General features: G+C 45.3%; 1 protein-coding gene across 2 annotated transcripts in view; it reads right to left on the reverse strand.

Annotated features, from left to right (window-relative positions):
* Window positions 1-20,740, reverse strand: part of Thsd4 (thrombospondin type 1 domain containing 4) — a 567,279-nt gene that overhangs the window by 415,488 nt on the left and 131,051 nt on the right. For both annotated transcript variants that reach the window (XM_087905294.1, XM_087905295.1), the window contains exon 6: window positions 10,795-10,897. In XM_087905294.1, coding sequence (XP_087761420.1) covers window positions 10,795-10,897 — 103 coding nt within the window. The remainder of the gene's footprint in view (window positions 1-10,794; window positions 10,898-20,740) is intronic.

Below are 20,740 nucleotides of genomic sequence, written 5' to 3' on the forward strand. Positions count from 1 at the left end.
ATTGAGCCATCTTCCTTATGCTCGTAACTTATTATGTTTTTTATTGGATCCATTTTTTTCTTTATGACCTGGAGAGTCCATGTAACCCTCATGTGCTGCCACAGCCTGCAGAATGAAGCCGCTGTGGAATATGACATCAGCCCTGGCCATCCTGAGCAGCTGCACTCCCAGGACTCTGAGAAGCGGTCCTTGCAGAACACTAGGAGGGAAAAAACAGGATTGGGTCTCATTGTTTAAAATTTTGCAATGGGCTTAAGTTCTATGCTTGATTTCAAATCCTTAAGATTATTCATATTGAGGCTAATCTGCTTATTAGATGTTGAAACACACCCTTGGGCTGTTTTTCACTAATTACTCAGAATGACACAGCTTCAAGTGCCAGGAAAATGTTGGTTTTTTTTTTTTTTTTCTCTCACAAGAACCAGCTACACCTTCCAGAACACCCCAGAGCCGGGCAGTTTTCTCCCTCTAGGGATCTTTCCTTTTCCATAGCCTCAAGTTCCCAGTGACAAGACGCAGAGAGTGTGGGAAACAGGCCCCATCCTGCACTCACCTTCCTCTTCAGTCAGGGACAACTGTACAGAGGCAAGCAGCAGGCATGTTCTAGAAGCATTCCACATTTATAAGCCTGTAGAGGGGAGGGAAGAGTAGAGCCAACCCACAGAGTAGGAAGGAGTAAGGCCATCAGAGGAGAAGGAAGAGAGTCCTCACGGCCTCCCTTTGCTTCCCCAGCACCCGAGGCCACCCTCTTACACAAAGAGTGGCAGCCCACGCCCATGTGCAAATGCACACTGCTGGACTAGCATAATCACCATAGGCAAATGGGAGCCACACAGCCTCATGCCATCCACACATAGGGAGACCATTCGTACAGTCTTTGGGAACGCAGAGCAAAAAGAATGGGAGACCACTAACCCCCAGCTAGACTGCAATTCCAGTCTTCTTCCAAAGGTATGAAGGGACCTGCCCAGAGGCTGGGGGATGGCTTAGAGAGTGCAGCATTCACCCCTCAACCTTGATATCTGGAGTTCAGATCCTCAGCACCCTCTGTAAACGCCAGGCAGGTAGCCAGCCTCTGTGCTGACAGCCAGCTGACAGGTGTGAGGACATGCCACCCTGAAACTTTAATCTGCATTCCCTGGTATTTAGTGATGTCAGACACTTTATGATACATCTGTTGGCCTTTTGTATGTCCTTGAGAAATGTCTATGCTAGCCCTTTGTCTATTTCAAACAGGATTGTTTTCATGTGTTGGATCATTTAAATTCCTTATATAAACTGCAAAATTTGTAAGTAATGTCTCCCAACTGTGGGTTGCCTCTTCCTTTTCTTGACTGACTCTTTTTGGTAGAGAAACACTTTAGCTTGCAGCAGTCCCTCCCGTTTGCTCTATCTACCTGGGAGACTGAGCTCTGTCTTACTTCTACTGCTGTGAAGAGACACTGTGACCAAGGTGACTCTTATAAGAGAAGTATTTAACGGGGGGGGGGTCTATTTACAGATTCAGAGGTTTAGTCCATTATCATCAGGACAGGGACCACGGTGGCATGTGGGTGCTGGAGCAGCTGCTGAGAGCTACATCCTAATCCTTAGGCAAAGAGAGAGAGAGAGTCAGGGGCAGAAATGAGACAGGATGGAAGGTGATGGGATGGAGGGTAGAGAAGGGCACAGGGAGGAAGGAAGGGAGAAGACAGAGACAAACACTGGGCAGTGACACGCGTCCTCCAACAAGACCAACCCTCCTAATCCTTCTAATCCTACCAAAGAGTTCCACCCCCTAGCGACTAGCATTTAAATCTATGAGCCTATGGGGCTCTTCTCACTCAAACCACCACAGCTCCTGTCGGAAGTCAAAGGCAGATCCTTTGTGCTTCTAGCGGTCTTGTCGCTGCCAGTCTGCATTTCTGAGTCTGCTTCCCCTAAAAATCCTCCTGTTCCTCTTCTGGCAACAAAAACAGAGAACTTCAAATAAAGGGGGTGAGGGACTAGGAAATCTTAGAATAATTTTTACAGTTATAACACTTACATTGGCAATAAAGGTCACTTTCCAGAATTGAAAGGACAAAGGGAAAAGGAAGGGCAAAGAGACTAACTTTTAAATTGCACTCTGTGTGTGTGTGTGTGTGTGTGTGTGTGTGTGTGTGTGTGTGTGAGTGTGTGTGTGTGAGTGTGTGGTGTGTGTGTGTATGTGTGTGTGTGTGTGGTGTGTGTGTGTGTGTTAAGGCACATTTGTGGAAGTCAAAAGGACTTTCTATAGGAATCAGTTCTTTTCTTCTATCACGTGGTTCCTGGGGATCAAATGCGTGTCATAGGCTTGGCAGCAAGCATCCTTAGTCATCGCTAAGTCATCTCACTGTCTTGAGAATATATTTTTAAATCTCTTTTTTAAAAATTACATTTTATGCACATGGATGTTTTGCCTGCCTGTATATTTGCGCAACCCAAGTGCGCCTGGTGTGTCTGTAGAGACCATTAAGAGAGTGCTGGATCCCCTGGAACTGGAGTTACAGATGGTGATGATCTGTCATGTGGGTGCTGGGAATCAAAAAGAAGTAATAGCATACATTTCGCAGGAAGAAAAGATAGTGTCTCTTTGGCATCCTTGTTTCTCGGACAGAATAGGTTCATAGAAAGGCTTCTAGCGAATCCTTGCTCCTCTGTGACAGACAGTCTCATTCTTTCAGTCCTATGGAAGAATATCCAGTGCTCTTAACTGTTGAGTCATCTCTCCAGCCCAAAGAGTACTTTTTCAAAGTGCAGCTCTGCAATAAAATATTTGGGTTACAAAGGAACAGTCCTGTGGGTTTGGGAAACTGCACACACCTGTGTAACAGCCATGTCTATTAGAATAGGGAACACAACCATCAATTCAGAAGGTTCCACCATGTTCCCTTCCAGCTAATCCTCTCCACCACCTGCACAGGCAAACACCGGAATCCCTTCACCATAACCTGGCTGTGGTATGATTCCCCCCTCTTCTATAACATTGCAGAAAAGGAATTGGACAGTGTGTTCTGGCTGATTCTGTTCACCATGATGTTTCTGGGCTTCAACCAGAATTTTATACGTGTCAGTAGCACATTCTTTTTTATTGCCAGATAATACTTCACCAGATGAAATGTACAGCTAGGTTATGTAGAATCTTGTTGATGAGTACTTGGTTTGTTTCCAGTTGATCTCTTATGGAAAGAAGTACTATGAATATTTTGAAGCAAACATCACTATGGATATACACTTCATTTGTCTTGAATAAATTATTTTTTGTTAAATGGCAAAGAAGCTTTCTTTAAAGGTGTGCAATGAAGTAACAGCATACATCTTGCAGGAAGAAAAGATGGTGTCTCTTCAGCTTCCCTGCTTCTAGGACAGAGCAGGTTTGTACATATGAATCCTTGCTCCTCTGTGAAAATCTCATCTTCTTGGTCCACAGGGATCCTAATCTCTCCACCATTTTCAACAAGCCTTTCTCGTTCTTCTTAAACCAGTGAACATTCTCAATATGTCTTCTACATGGCAGACTCATTTTTTTTTTTGAGACAGGGAATCTCTGTGTAACACTGATGACTATCCTGGAACTTGCTCTTGTAGATCAGGCTGGCTTTGAACTCACAGAGTGCCAGAGTTCCACCTGCCTCTGCAGTTGTAGACACTAATCCTATCTGCTCAGGTCCCCCTACCCGTCAGACCTCATATAACTGCAATTATTTTCTTAGAGGCTCCATTGTCAAATACAAACACAATAAATTGGGACTTCAGTATCTAGTCCTATCTAATATATCTAATATAATAGGACCTAAATATCTACTCCATAAATTTCATTGTTGTAAATAAAAGAGAACATCATAAATAATTATAAATATCATAAATAATGAGTATCATGGTGAGAAGCATTACAGCATGTAGGCAGACATGGTGCTGGAGAAGGGGCTGAGAGTTCTACATCTTGATCCTCAGGCAACAAGAAGTGAGCTGTATCCCACAGTAGGTATAGCTTGAGCATAGGAGGCCTCAAAACCCACCCCCTACAGTGACACACTTGCTCCAACAAGGCCATACCTACTCCAACAAGGCCATATGTCTGAATAGTGCCACTCCCTTTGGAGGTCATTTTCTTTCAAGCCACCACAGCAGCATAGCTGCTGGGAAAGCTCCCTATCAACAGAGCTACATCCCCAATCCCAAGTCTCTTCATCTTGCTTCCTTGTTGCGATATAAAGCTTAATTTTTGATCCTTATATGATCCACCTTGTGGATTCTAAATTCCCTTGAAGGTCTTATCCAATCATCTTTGGAGGTCAGTGACTCAATATGAATCTTCAGACCTCAGAGACCTCTCTAAGTTCAAGTCTCACACCTTCAGCCTCCTCCTGGACATCTTACTAGCTGAGGTCAACACTAATTTAAATATGAACATGGAAGAAACAAAAACTATCCTTCTGTCTCCTTAGAGACGCTGCCCTCTGTGCTTTGCTCTGTTCTCCATGACACCCCATCTGTAAAGCAGACACGTGACCCAGCCTTGCTAGGTAGTCCCCCCACCATATAGGAGAGAGCTCGGAGAATGGATCTTGTAAGGGCAGTCTAGATTCCTAACTGAGGAATGAGATATTTCCACTTCCCTGAGGCCTTCCTGTCATCTCTAAAGGTTCATAAATCCTAAGGATTAAGGACTTAAGGAACACCTTAATGCCAACCCATTAGACCAACCCATTACACTTACTTAGTCTATGCCTCCCTCACTGTGGCTCATGGTTTTGATAGTACTGCATGTGTTTTTGTTTGTCAACAGCATGGCTAGTGAGGGAACTGGTACCCTGGGCATCTGGTACTAACATTCTGATGCCAGATATCACAAATATCTGCTACCACAGAGACCTAATCAATGGGAAGAACTTTATAGTCCCGTGGCATGCTGTGGATATTACAGACCAGAATTAGTAGTAGCACTCCCGGGAACAAAACCTTCTATTCTTGCAAGCAGCCTGATAAAAGTCACTGGGATTTAAAAGAAAGTAATTCAATGAAGTTTTGTACCTGCCCTGGTCCTTAGGGCCTATCACTAAGAGTCTATTCTTCCCAATTCTTAATATATAGTAGGATGATGGCAACCTGCTTCCTTTGAAGTGAAGACTGGCATGTGACTTGCGTTGGCTAATGGGACGTGAGTGCAAACAGTGTGAACTACTGTTAGCTGAAGCTTTGAAAGTCTGCAAAGGAAGCTGGACAGTGGCAACAGCGCACACCTATAATCCCAGCATCCCAGCACTTGGGAGGCAGAGGCAGGCAGATCTCTGTGAGTTCAAGGCCAGCCTGGTCTACAGAGTGAGTTTCAGGACAGCCAAGGCTACACGATGAAACCCTATCTGGACCCCCTCCCCCCAAAAAAAATTCTGTGCATGAATCATGTGTCTCCTTGCCCATATCTCAGAAGAAGTCTGAACTGAGATGCAGCTTTTACCAGCTGGGGACTCCCAATGAGTAGGACACATTGTATGACTATGGAGTCTGAGTAGGACACATTGTATGACTATGGAGTCTGAGTAGGACACATTGTATGACTATGGAGTCTGAGCAAAAGAAACTTTTAGTTAAGTCATTAGGACCGGGGATGTCACTGCAGCACACGCTAGCCACTCCTGACCAAAAGTAATTAATTGCCTTGCTCCTGTCACATGTCACCAGCAGACAAGCTGCCATTCCTGACTAAGCCTCACCCTGGGCTTTCAGAAGTCCACTCTCTTTAGCTCATCTCTCAGGAACACAGCATACTGAATTCACCTAAACACAAATCTGCCCCCGTGGCTATGAATTAACACTGTTATCTGGGCTGGGCATATGGTAGAGTGCTTTGGGCCCATGGAGGCCCGGGGTTCCTTTCCCAGCATTATGGAATGAATCAGTAAATAAAGGGTGGTATCTGCTGTCTATACTACAGCAACCCTAACAAAATTTGACACCAGAATGTTAGCTGCCCCAGTGTCCTTGATGAAAAGAGGCACAGTAGTGTCTCCTTATGTCTGGTTTCACCGTCCAGTTTCAATATCTAGGGTCAATACTAACTAAAAGATTATTAAGTAGAAAATTCTAGAAGTGAGCAATTCTTGAATTTTAGCTTGTGCACCATTCTGCGTAGCATGATGACTTGGTACCACCCAATGTTTCAGCACCTCCAGGGGACCCGGGATGCAGTCATCATGTGTAACAAGAGATGGAGTACCACATAATTTGCCCCAGTGTCCAAGTCTTCTTGTTAAACTGTTCCATTCGAGGTGTTGTGACCACATAACGAATTATCCAAGCCAAATATGAGAGTAAAAGAGAGCCGAGGTGACAGCCCCAAACAAGACACAGGGCACGCTGGTTCTCCTTTCAGCCTGTTACAAGCTCAGGTCCAGAGTTGTGAGAAAAATTCCTAGAGGCATTATCTGAGCCGAGGTCATCACAGCCAGGAAATGTGACTCAAGGCCCAAGAAGAACCATCTGGTGAAACAAATGTGTTTATCAGAGCCTGTTCTCTGCTTTTACTATTCTATGTGGCATTGGGCTGAATGAGAGCAGCTGTGTCCCTAAGTAGGCACCAGCGAATAGCAGAAGACATACAAACATAGCCCAGGGCCCAATGCAAAATCCAGCCGTCAAGTCTGAACACAACACAGAAACACTAGCATCGCCGCCCTCCCACTGCTCAGCCTGGGAGTCATTTGAGAGGAAGAAGAATGAAGTTAAGGAGAGAGTCTTAGTAGGGAAAAAAAATAACTTGAGTAAGAAGATTAAAAATTATTTAAACAAAGCTGAACTAAATGCACCTCCTGCAACCATTTGTCTCCTTGTAGGTCTGTGAGAAACAGCACTGTTAGTAAATATTATAAAGACGGCTGAATTTTCTAGTTAACTGAGTTTAGGAGATAGCTGTTAAACCCTGGACTCTTTTGGATGTGGCTTGTAGTCAAGATAAGTACACTGTTCTCTCTCTCTCTCTCTCTCTCTCTCTCTCTCTCTCTCTCTCTCTCTCTCTCTTTTTCTGTATGTGTGTGTGTGTGTGTGTGTGTGTGTGTGTGTGCGTGCATGTTCAGTGGTCTGAGACACACATGTGGCTGCGCACACAGAGACCATAGTCAACCTTGGGGACCACCTACCTTGAGGACGTTTACTAGGCTGTCTGGCCAGTGAGTCCTTGAGTCTGTATTCATCTCCCAACACTGGAATTTCAAGTATGCACCATGCCTGACTTTTTACTGGGTGCTGAGAATTGGACACAGGTCCCCATGCTTGCATGGTAAGCACTTTTATGGCCATCTCCCCAAAACTCTCACTGACTTTTATGCAAGAATATTTTAAGGTCAGCCCAAGCCCTACTTGACTACCTCTGTTTCATGAGATGTGGATATTAGCCCAAGGAATCCATGCCTCAAAACAGGGTTCAGGTATGGAAATATGATCAGAAAAGACAACTCTGTGGTTTTCTTAACATTGAAAATCATCGAGACTGTGAGTTTCCTAGCACTGATGTAATATGCCACAGACACTATTAGCAATAGGAACAAACTCACACATGTGGTAGCCAGGAATGAAAGTCAAGGAGTGTGCATGTTCTCTCTAAAGTGTCAGAGAGGAGGGCATGCAAAAATCTGTCCATGTCTCTCCCTTATTTCCGGCAGTTACTGGCAATCCTTGGTGTTGCTTGTAGCCACACTGCTTCACTTCCTGTCTGCCTGTCATGGCTGTCTATGTCTTTACAGTGGGTTCTTGGCATACTCAGCTGTATGCCTGAGGACAGGAGTCATATCACACAAGGATTTACCCATCTTCACTATGAACTCACCTTAACCAACATCCCGATTACAATTAGAAAGATTACTGACACGGTCACAGTCTTATTTGGGTTTCTATTGCTGTGATCCAGCTAACGGCTGGCTGCACACCACAACTCTGATCTCAGAACAAGCGAGGCAAAGGCAGGCAAATCTCTGAGTTTGACATAGCCTGGTCTACCAAGTGAATTCCAAGACACCCAGGGCTTTAACAGAGCAATCCTGCCTTAAAAACAAAACAAAACAACAATCAACCAACAAAATAACCCACCACGACCAAAGGCAAGTGGGGAGGAAAGGGTTCGTTTCATCTTACAGTTTATGGTCTGAGAAAGTTCACGGACGTATAGAAAGACACCAAGTTATGATGAAGGCAGAGACACAGATGTGCCTGCAAGCCAAGTGACAGCATCACGATTGCTGGACACTATGGGATGTAGGAGAACTTTCTCTTCTGATGAGAACACCATCCATTAGGGTTATAAACCCATCAGCTCCAGAATAGACTTAATCCATGCAATTAATTTTAAAGAGTTAGTACACTTTTAATTATGTGTAGATGTCTACATCTGTGTGTGGGAATGTGTATGTGTACATGCAGATGTCCTTGGAGTCCAGAATAAGACACTAGAACCCCTGAGGCAGGAGGTACAGGTGGTTGTGGGCTGCTCAGCTTGGGTGCTGGGAACCGAACACCAGTCCTCTGGACAAGCCTCAAATGATCTTAACTGCTGAGTCATCTTCCCACCCCCTTAGCCTACGTAATTATATCTGCAACAGCCCAACCCTACTAACAAACAATAGAAGTTGCATACTGAGATTCTAGCATGGATACAAATAGGGGTGGGATGGGGTTACACAATACAATCCTGTGTATTCTTCCTTACCCATACAAAGCCTTTACAGAAAACCACAGAGTGGTCATACGACCAACCTAAATGAAAGCATAAAATCTCTTATGAAAAAAAGTTTATAATCTTAAGCCATTTCAGATGGACAGAACAGTTGCCAAAATAGTACAAAGCAATCTTCTCCACCCTCCATCTAACTTATTCCTGTCTTATAAAACCATAGAAGGTTTACATAAAACCAAGACACTGGCATGGTGCTCCCACCTGAACTGAGACACTGGCATGATGCTCCCATCTGAACTGAGACACTGGCATAGTGCTCCCACCTGAACTGAGACACTGGCATAGTGCTCATCTGAACTGAGACACTGGTATGGTGCTCCCATCTGAACTGAGACACTGGCATGGTGCTCCCACCTGAACTGAGACACTGGCATGGTGCTCCCACCTGAACTGAGACACTGGCATGGTGCTCCCATCTGAACTGAGACACTAGCATAGTGCTCCCATCTGAACTACACACGTGCTGCTATTTCACCACGCTTTCCATCAATGGCCTTCTCATTCAGGATCCAAATTAGAATTCTATATTGAATTCAACATAGCATTTTAAGAAAGGAAAAGATCAAACTTCCCTTACTCCCCAAGGATTTTAGATTCTTTCTCTCCCCCCCCGCACCCGCTCCTCCTGGGGCCCTGGGCCCTCCTTCCCATGCTCCCCACCCAACTTGAATCTTCCGTCCTTTGTTGCCCCAGGACCTCACATCCTCTCTCAGTTATTTGCCTTTTCCTGGCTCTGTCTTATCCGTATACGTTTCCAGACTGGGTCCCATATCTCATCTAAAGTCAAGTTTGTTCTTAACAACCTTGAGGTCACAGGACCGCCAGAGAACCTAACAACTCACAGACTTTCCTCTGGAAACAGTAGGGACTTTGTCCTCAGTCTCCTTCTTCTCTTACCAAGGGACAGGACAGGTACCTTAATATCTCCTCAGGCGATATTGGCTTGCCCCCACCCCGCACCCCAAGAGTAGATTCCTCATGAACCACAGCACATCTTACCATCAAGCCCTCCCCGACATTTCAAGATCCTGGACATCGTAGTAATATTTTGGACTTTAGTTTTGGGGCACCCCAGCAACTCCAGCTGCTGCCTTGGGCTGAAGCCAAAAAATAACATCCAGGCAAAGATCTTCAAGGTAGCAGAATTCCTCCTCAAGCCAGCAGGGCTGCCAGTGTAGAATCCCCGTAAGCTGTCCTGGACCAATGCTAAGACTATGTTGTAGGAAACATCTCAGAACCAAACATAGCTTAGTTCACACTCCATGCTATCATGTGAATCTTGACAACGAAAAAATGACTGTATTATGTGGAACAGTACTGAGAAGCTCTGCTAACTTCTGACCATCACTGGGACATGGCAAGGGGTCTTGGTATACTTCTACGTTTGGAAGGGACATGAGAAGTCTCCTGATGTGGAAACAATTATCAATCTGCATGATTTCTTAAGCACACACATCAGTCCTTCTGACAGATAACAAAGTTAAAAACAAACAAACAAACAGGGCTGGAGAGCTGGCTCAGCTGGTAAGAGCACTGGTTGCTCTTTCAGAGGACCTGGGTTCAATTCCTAGCACCCACATGGCAGCTCACAACTGCCTGTAACTCCAGTTCCAGGGGATCCAGCATCCTTACACAAGCATACGTGCAGGTGAGACGCCAATGCACATAAAATAAAAATAAATCTTAAAAAAAATAAGTCAAAAATAAAAACCCAAACCTCTTGGCTCTCTGCTTGCTCATGCTTTATTGACAACCATTCCACACACCCTGCACCGGACCACTTCTCCTGACCCTCTTGGCTGTTGTCCTCAGCCGCACCTCACAGTCAAGGACAGTCCAGGCCTGTTCTGGGCTACGGGACAACTGCTGAAGACCTCTGAAGTCCATCTGCTCTAAGTGTCACATTTTCTCCAGCCAGGATCACCTCAACACATCCAGGGCCAACCGAATAACAGCAGGGTTGGGAGAACAAAGTGAGGATGATAACATATAATAATAATAATAATAATAATAATAATAATAATTCCTACTGACACAACTGAGTCAGGGGAACAAGCCAGTTGCCTTACCTTCTGCAAATGGTTCCCATTCATAAAAACGGCCCATGAATGGCTTGTTGTTGTAGGATGCACACTGGACCTCCCGGATACTTCTACCACTTTCCGGACATGCCTAAGAAAACAGATATAAAATATGCAGTTAGGGGCCACACTTTTGTAATCTTTTTTTTTTCTGATTTTATGTGCATTGTTGTTTTGCCATGGGAGTCAGATCTCCTGGAACTGGAATTACAGACAGTTGTGAGCCATGTGGGTGCTGGGAATTGAACCTGAGTCCTCTGAAAGAGTAGTCAGTGCTCTTAACCACTGAGTCATTTCTGCAGCCCCACTTTTGTGATCTTAGTATACCTTTCAACTCTGAATAGCAGGCCTCCTCCAATGAAACCAGGACTTCTGGGAATTTTCTGGTCATCTTTATTAAATCTTTTAGAGCCAGGAGTGTAGCTCAACGGGGACCATTGTTACTTTAGCCTGTAGTACCCAGTCTTAGATAATGTAGTACTGTATGAATAAACACATAAGCAAATAAAAAGAATAAATGAATTTAACGGCTGGGCAGATGGCTCAGTGATAAAGATCAAACACAAGGATCCTCAGAATCCATGTTTAAAAAGAAGAAACCGAGAACAGTGATACACACCCATAACCCCAGCACTGGAGAGGCAGGGAACAGAGGCTCTCTGGGGCTCACTGACCAGCCAGTCTGGCCAAACTGTCCAGGCCCATGTTCAGTGCAAGGCTATATCTAAAGAAACAGAGGGATAAGGCTCAGGGGACATTGCAGAGGAGGTGGTAGAAAGGCTGTAAAAAGGCCAGAGATATGCTGGGAGATTGTGTCTCCAAGTAACGTCAGAAGCTACCTCTGTCAAGACTCACCAACATGATCACCCAAACGTGAGCTGAAGAAGGATGCCACCAATGAACATGCCAGACCGGACAGGGAAAGCCTATGAGTCTCAACTCTACACAAAGGACTTAAGGCAACCGAGGAAATCTGGGAGTGAGAGAGTCAGTCTTCCCCAGGGAGCACACCAATTGGTTGTCTAGTGCCAAATGGTCAGCCTTGAAATATACATACAAGTAACATTATATGGACTTTATAGGTTATATTTACCAATATATATGCATACAATAACAGTTTGTGGTAAAAGAGTTAATTAATTTAGAGGAGAGTGGGGAAGAGTGTATGGGAGGGTTCGGGGGGAGGAAAGGAAAGGGAGATTATCAAAATAATTATCAAATATAAATAGATTATCAAAAATAAAAAATACTTAAAAAGATAAGGTGGAAAGCAACAGAGGAGGACATCAGACATTACCTCTGGCCTCCACGTACCCATGCACATACCTGTATGCATACCTGCATGTGTGCACACACATGCACACATGATAAAAATTTAAGACTAATCTAATGCAGATCTTCAGGCTTCACTACAGATTAGAATCATTGTGAGAATGATCTTTTTTTTTTTCCTTTTCTTTATACAAAGCAAAAACCTCCCAGGTTAATTTCTTGCAAACCACTTGCCAAGCCTTCAGCTTTGGACTGCTAAGTGTGCTTCTCTCTCTCATAAACTCAATCCTTGTGCATGTCCTTCATCTGGCATGGGACAATGTCACAGCTAACACATCCAGAGCCCTAGACCAGGCCCTCTTCAAATATATATCATGTCACCCATTCAATCCTCATGGTTACCAATAGGTAAATGTCATAATTTCATAGATTGATTTTTTTCATGGATGGGCCAACTGAGGCACAAAAGTGACATGGAGCTTGGGGGGAACCTAGATTTCAATCCATACAGGGTGGTGCCCACCAAATGTTCTGCTCTTCTTTGTTCTCTTGATCTTTTCTTGTCTGAATTCTGTCTACCCTCCAAAGCACAAGCTCCCAACCTCCAACACACATGAAAATCATCCAGCGATCTTGCTCCCTGGAGCCCTCCCCAAGTGATTTCTGCCTCACAACTCTAGGATGAGGTCTGTGAACCTGTATCTTATGAAGTGTGTCCAGGAGACTCTGATACCCAGAAGAAGCAGGCAGTCCTGTGTGGTGTTATTTCTATCTAATTTGTAAATGGTGAACACAGCAGTGTGTGATATAAAATAGATGTAAAAGATCAGAATCACTAAATCACATTGGTGTAAAGTGCTGTCACTTCAAAACCTAGCTACACCATTTATGGTGTGTGTACATGTATGTATATGGGATGTGCATGTCTATGTATATGTGTGTATGTATGGAGTATGCATGTGTGTGGAGTCTGCATTTGTATATGTATGTATCTCTGTGTGTATACATGTTTATGTGTGTATGTGTATATTTGTATGTATGTGTGTATTTGTATGTACGTGTGTGTCTCTATATGTGTGTGTGTATGTGTGTGTGTGTGTGTGTGTGTGTGTGTGTGTGTGTGTGTAAAACAGAAGGGAAGGGAAAGGATCCCCCGGCCTCTTTAACATTATAAAGCACTGTGCATAGAACTATCTGGAATAAACTGCCAATAGCTCAAAATCCTCAAGGGTTTATAAAGAATTCTGCTCTATGTCATCAGAAGCATAAAATCTTCTGGAAGATGAAAGAACAAAGGGAGGAATGAGACCTAGCAGGAGAAGGTCATTCCCTGCTTGGTAGGGGATAGCAAAGAGAGCCTGCTGGTCCCTGCCCCAGCATAGCCAGAACCCGCTTGGCCTGATACAAACCATATTCAACAAGACTCCATTTGAGGCAGAATGTGAAGGACTCAGTGGGTGGGCAGGCAGTGCAGGCTGAGCTCTTACAACCCACGAGGGACTCATAGGCAGGAGCAGCCCATCTTCTAGGGCTCTGGAAGCCTACCTGCTGGCCACCCTGACTGTAGACATACATATGCTCCCAACCATAGCAGCTGTCCTCAGGAAAAGATGGATTTCATCTTTGAGACAAAGTCTCACATAGCCCATGTTAGCCTCATGGTAGGCATTATAGCCCAGGCTATCCTTAAACTCTCTTGCTTTCATCTCCCAAGTGCTGGGATTGCAGGCCTGAGCCACCAGACTCAGATGAGAATCAGGACAAGATGTTGTTCGTGCTCCCTTTCCAGAGTCAAGTACGGTTAGCAAGTGATTAGTTAAGTGACTTGGAAAAGTCACCATCCCGGCACCAGTCCCCAGATTTGTGGGAGAAAACAAAACCAAACAAGACACTAGGAACTTCTTGGGCTGGTGAGATGGCTCAGTGGGCAAAGGCGCTTGCCACCAAGTCTAGCAGCATAAGCTCAACCTCTGGGACCCACACAGGGAAGGAGAAAACTGTCCAGCTGGGCCCTCCAGCTCATTCCTGCTTGATTCAGAAAGCCCCACTCCTCCCTCCAAACTCCACCCTCTCAGAGCATCTCCAAGAAAGAAAAGTAGAGTTCTGCACTCCTGTGGCTGCAGCAGCCCCTCCCCTGAAGTTGTCAGCGGCCAGTCAGCTTTTGACCACACTTGGACACAAGCCCAGCTTGTGGAGGACACGCCATCATCCCTCTCCTACAGGGTGTATAACTGTCCTGCTTTAGTTCGGGCACGTGTGACTTCTCCTGCTTCCATCTCTGGGACTGGAGAACTCACCTGGGAGTCGCTTTTCTCAAATAAACCTTTTCTTTTACTTTTTCAATTCTGCCTGATCTGGCTTACTGCATTGGCGGAGAAAACCTTTATCATGATATAGAAAACCTATTAAAAACCAACTCCTGTAAGCTATCCTCTAACCTCTATATCAAATGTCTGGCAAGCACCCAAACACACACCAAGTCAATAAGTAAAAATATAATTAAAAAAATTAAAAATAGCTTCTTGGGCCCTACCCCAGCTGCAGGTGAGGAGAGGGTTCAATAACGATCACTTCCTTGGTGATGGTGTACAGCAGCAATAAAGAGCCACACCCACCCCAGTCTCCCTCCAGATCAATTAATCCAGAAGTGTGGATCTACAGGGAGTTAACCTAAGGCCCTTTAACCTACAGGTGTGAACACTGAGGTCAGAGAGTGATCTACTTTGCCTGAGATCCCACAGGACACAGAGGCAGGGCCCAGAGACTGACCACAGCCACACCAGTCATTGCCCTGCAGGTTTTCCCCACAGAAACAGACCAGTACCAAAGGGACAAATATTCTGGTTCTTGAATAAGCACACCCACATGAAGCCGAGCTGCTCCACGGTGAGGTTTTGGCTAGAAGCCACTTTCATCAACCTGGCAGCACATGTCAAAACTGAAGGTCACAGACCGCAGAGACAGTCTGCTTCATACCTCTGTATGAACAGAACAGTGGTTTGAATGAGAAGGCCCTTAAAGGCTCTTATATTTGAATACTGGCTCTCCAGTAGGTAGAATTGATTGGAGAGGGTTAGAAAGTATGGCCTTGGAGGAGATGTGTCACGGAGGGGCCTGCAAATGCGTGCAGCTACTATGGAAACCAGTGTGGCAGTTCCTCAGGAAGATGGGAAGTGATCTACCTCAAGATTCAGCTACACCACTCTTGAGCATATACCTATATTATATTTTATTATTGTTCCTTAGAAGTCTATTTGTTTTCCAATGAGAGACAGAAAGGGACTGGTTCTAGATGGTAAGGGAGGTAGAGAGGAACAGGGAAGAGAAGAGGGAAGAGAAAACATAATCAAGATATAATATGTGAGAAAAAACTATTTTCAAATAAAAGGAAAAAGGAAGGGAGGGAGAGAAGGAGGGAAGGAGGAAGGGAGGGCGGGAGGGAGGGAGGGAGGGAGGGAGGGAGGGAGGGAGGGAGGAAAGAAGGAAGAGAAAGAGGGAGGAAGGAAGGATGAATAACCCTGTAGCAGTCCTCAGCACTGTCTTGGAGAGGAAAAAACACTACACGATTTGTTAGCATACTGCTTCTTGGGGCTGGGGTGATAGCTTATTTGGTTATGTACTTGCTCTGCAGGCATGAAGACAGAATTCATAGCCCTAAATGGGATGTCTACACCACATTCCTCCCCTCGAGGCTCAGGAATCTACGAGGAAGAGGTTGAGGGGATTTTAAGAGCCAGAGAAGAATGAAAGACTTCAAGAAAACGTTTTCTGGACATAAAGGGCTGATACTATGTGGATTCCCAGTGGCCCTGACAGCACGCACAAGTTCATCCCTGACAGAACGCACAAGTTCATCCCTGACAGCATGCACAAGTTCATCCCTGACAGCACGCACAGTTCAACCCTGACAGCACGCACAAGTTCAACCCTGACAGCATGCACAAGTTCAACCCTGACAGCACGCACAAGTTCAACCCTGACAGCACGCACAAGTTCATCCCTGACAGAATGCACAAGTTCATCCCTGACAGCACGCACAGTTCATCCCTGACAGCATGCACAAGTTCATCCCTGACAGCACGCACAGTTCAACCCTGACAGCATGCACAAGTTCATCCCTGACAGCATGCACAAGTTCCTCCCTGACAGCATGCACAAGTTCAACCCTGACAGAACGCACAAGTTCATCCCTGACAGCACACACAAGTTCATCCCTGACAGCACGCATAGTTCAACCCTGACAGCACGCACAAGTTCATCCCTGACAGCACGCACAGTTCAACCTTGACAGCACGCACAAGTTCATCCCTGACAGCATGCACAAGTTCAACACAGCATGCCTAAGTTCATCCCTGACAGCCTGGAGAAAGGAAACTGGACACGGAGCTCCACCCCTAGCCAAGGAGCTATTGACATTTGATTGGTGCTGGGAGAGGGAAAGTCAGTTTCTTTGATGAAGTGACATCTGCTATATCCACCACACTCCAAGGGCAGGGCCCACGCTCAGTAGAAGTCAGCCAACACAAATTGACTAACTGGTTCGAGAGGCAGGAGGTGGATGGGTAGGGAAATGGAAGATGATCTGGGGAAAAGAATAATGATCATTGTATGAAACTCTCAGTAAATAAATAAAAACATTATTTTAAAAAAAAAACTGAGTTCAGGCTGGAGGAATGGCTCAGAGATTAGGAGAGGTCCCAAGTTCAATTCCCAGCAACCACATGGTGGCTCACAACTGTCTGTAATGAGATCTGGAGCCCTCTTCTGATGTGCAGGCAGAACACTGTGTAGATAATAAACAAATAAATAAATCGAGTTCAATGCCATTATTGAGAGAGAGAAAGAAAGACAGAGAGACAGAGACACAGACAGAGACACGCCTGGGACAGTGGGACAGCTGTAGAAGGCTAGGTCAGCTCGAGCTACAGAGGCTTGGTAAAACAGTGGCAGCCCTAAGGAGTGAAGACCACACCAAGCAGGTAGGGAAATCCTGTCTTGTGTCTTTTGTAGATTACATCTGTTTGCATTTGTCTCCTATCATCAGCATCTAATATCTTCATTTTAGCAGACTTTGGGAAGCTAAAACTTCCAGGTTACAGATTGCTGTACATTTGTTAGACTTCTAAGTTGGCTGCTTCCTGATGTCACAGGCTGACTCACCCTTAACCACGTCAGTAATCATCGATCTCTGTTAAACTGTGAATGGCTTTGGGCAGGTTCCCTACAGGGAACTGAGCCTAGCCCAGGGGGTACAGATTCTTAGTCTTCAGGCCAGAAAACTGGTGGTGCGGGGTGGGTAGGAAGCCATGTAGAAAGAGAACATGGTTATTCAGGATGGAACCAACAAAGGCTGGAGCCCGACAGCCATGGAATGCCCCTGGAGAAACGGCCTCCCCTCAAATGGCCCAGTCTGCCCCAGAGAGGGAGGGATGTTTCCACTGGAGCCTTACTGGAAGAAAAATGAGGGCCCACTTCAGTGTGAACTGCATCCTTATAAAGCAGTATGCCCTATCCAAAATTCTGTCTCACAAGTGCCCGGGGATGCTATGACTCACACAGAGAATCATGGAAATTCTGGCTACATTTCTAGTGACCCTGGTTAATGGGAGTTGACAACTTTTAGTGCCTAATTCCACTGTTCAGCAGGCCACCGTCAGTGATCCAACACTCACCTTTGGTAATTAAACTACTCTGTTCTCTTGAGGAGATGAGGAGGATGTACCCAGTGAAGATGGTGCCAAGAAACTTGACCTTGGATCTGCCTGGGTCAGATGTGTATTTTTTTTTTTAATCCATGAAGTTATTCTGGATTCAATCAAAAGATCAGCTACCATGGCAACAGAGGGCACATTTAACTTCTCCCCTGAAGGAATCTAAAAAAGATATCTAGAAATGTTCCCATGCCTTCATGAGAAAGAGGCTGGCAGAAATGAAGACATTCTACAGAGACACTTACATCTCCTCAGTCCAACTATTAGACTGTTAAACAGAGAATCCCAAAGAAATGAGACCCCCCCCACCCCAGGAATGTGATGCTGGGGGGAGGAAAAGGCACCGGTGAGAGGAGAATGTGTCTCCAGGAAAGGCACTTCACAAGGTTCTAACAGCCCACCCTACAGGGTGAGATTGCAGCCAAGATAGTGTTGGGTCACTGGTGGGCGGGACCACACGTTGGCTGGACTGCTTAGATGTACTATGTATATCCTTGACTCTCTATTTAAACTTTGTTCTCATTTCAGGACCCCAAGAGGAAGAGTGACTTGGGGGTTCCACTGGATCTCTTTCTTCCCTATGTAGGTGCATTGAATAAAACCTTTTTCCATTTTCCACTTTCAACCTGAATCTTTTATTTAGCTTATTGAGAATGGATAGCCAGACATCCTTGGGGCACTGATGGTGGCCCTCAAGTCAATAACTGCTGTATGGCTTACTTAGGGGACCGAGGAAATGGCAGTCAGAAAAGTGCTTGCCAAGGAAGCATGAGGACCCAAGCTTGAGATCCTCTAGGACCCCCCAGAACCCCTATGAAAAGCTAGAGTAATGCGCATTCTTATAAACCCCTAGACTAAAGGGACAGAGACATGGGACAAAGGGACTGAAGAACAATCTTGAAGCTCACTGGCAGAACAGCCATTGAGAACCTGTCTCAAAGCAAAGAGGTGGGGGGAGGGTAGAGGAGAAAGGCTTGAGGAAAGATACCCGAAGTTGACCTCCACACCCACAAGCACTCATGTGTGCACATGCCTGCATATGCGCGCACAACCTTAGCTTCTCATGGGCTAAATTATTACAAGGAATGGCAAACTTTGCACCCATCCCCACCTACACCTAATCTCCAGAGAACTGGGTGAGGCTTAGCATGCATCAAAGCTGCCAGCTCACAGCACTGCTCCGGGAATAGCAGCTTAGCGGAACACACGAAAGAAATCCAACGCTGCAAACCTATGCGTGAGCAACTGGAAGGCTGGCAACTTGTTCTTTCCTAGCTGGAAAATGGGCTTCATCCTCCATCTGAAGAACAAGGATCCACAGACCAAAATGCCTTCCCAGTTCCGTGTGTGTGTGTGTGTGTGTGTGTGTGCGTACCATCTTCTTTCTCCAGCCACACAGGACCAGCTCCACCCTTCAGAAGGTCCCACGTCACCTCCCACCACTCCCATAATTCTCTGGTCAGTGAAATGGTTTGTCTGAAGTCAAGGCATTGCATTTCATTTATAACCTGAATTTTTCTTAATTCCCAAGTGCATCATTTTTCACCCCAGAGAAGAAGCTCATTATGTTCCCCTAGAAGAAAAGTTTTCTTCTCATTCCAAGACATAGGTCAAAGCCCGAAAGCACGTCAATGTAACTAAATTCATCTACTCACAGAAGAATATTTTCTTTTCTTTTCTTTCTTTCTTTTTTTTTTTTTTAAAAAGACAAAGTCTCAAGTAACCCAGCTGGCTTTGAACTCATATGGTTGGCTTTGGACTTCTGTCCCTCCCACCTCTACTCCCTAGTGCCGAGAGGACAGGCTGCTACACCTCTGCTCCATGTGGTCCTGGGTACCAAACACATAGCCTTGTGTATGATAGGCAAGCACTCTTCCATTGATGCCACATCCCCAGCCAGAATCCTCTATTTTTAAGTTCTCTGCACTGCACATACATACACAAAAACCTAGGCCCCGTCTCAGGTCATTCATGTATTTATGTGTTTCTGATTCTTTAAGTTGTCTGTAAGTGTCTAGAATGCTTTTTGCTGACTTGTTGACAAAGTATACATTTATTCAAACATGCAAAATGTAGACCATCCTAAGGAACTTAAACTTCCTGGTGGCGACATCAGGAATTCCATTGACGAGGGTGACTTTCTCACTCTCCTTCTGCCTGAAACTTCTACTCCAAAGCAAAGTCACTGTGTAGGTGTTGTGGCTCACAGGGCACCCCAGTTCCTCGCAGGGACCACACAGGCAACTCAAGAAGGATCCATAAAGGCTCCTGACCAGGGTGAGGATGGGGCAAGGGAGGGCGTTTAGCCAGCAGGGCACTTGGTGTCTAATCTAGAAAAACTAAGAGTCCACGGATTCTTTTTAATGGTGAAATATTTTTTAAAAAAGAAATCAACCTACTGGATGCAGCCAAAATTATGACCGAGAATAGAAGAGTGGCGGCAGAAGCAACAGAGTCGGGTGGGGGGGGGGGTCATTTCTCTCTTTCTCAAAGGTGATGGGGAAAGGCTGGAAGTTGATATAGAGCGAAACAGATAGGCACAGGAAGTGTGTGTGTGTGCGCGCGCGCCATTTGTGTGGGAGCCAGGCTCAGGTACCGTCTCTCAGGAGTTATCCAGCTTCTCCTCCCCCTACTTTGGAAACAGGGTCTCTTACTGGTGTTGCTCACTGATTAGGCCAGCTTGGTTGACCACCCAACCCCAGGGAAGCACCTCCCAGGACTGGGATTACAAGTACACACTTCCAAGACAAGCTTTTTATCTGGGCTCTTCTGGGGATCACATTCAGGTCCTTAAGCGCTTTACAGACTAAACCATTTCTATGACCTAGGAATTGCATCTTTTAAATGACCGATTGCTGTCTTTGGAGCCAGGTACACGCATCTCTAGCATCACAATGTTGTTATTTATACAGCTTTATCTTAAAGCAATTATAGTCATTGTTTATTGAACC

This window comes from Myodes glareolus, chromosome 4 (assembly GCF_982192425.1).
Source record: "Myodes glareolus chromosome 4, mMyoGla1.1, whole genome shotgun sequence".
NCBI classification, from domain to species: Eukaryota; Metazoa; Chordata; class Mammalia; order Rodentia; family Cricetidae; genus Myodes; species Myodes glareolus.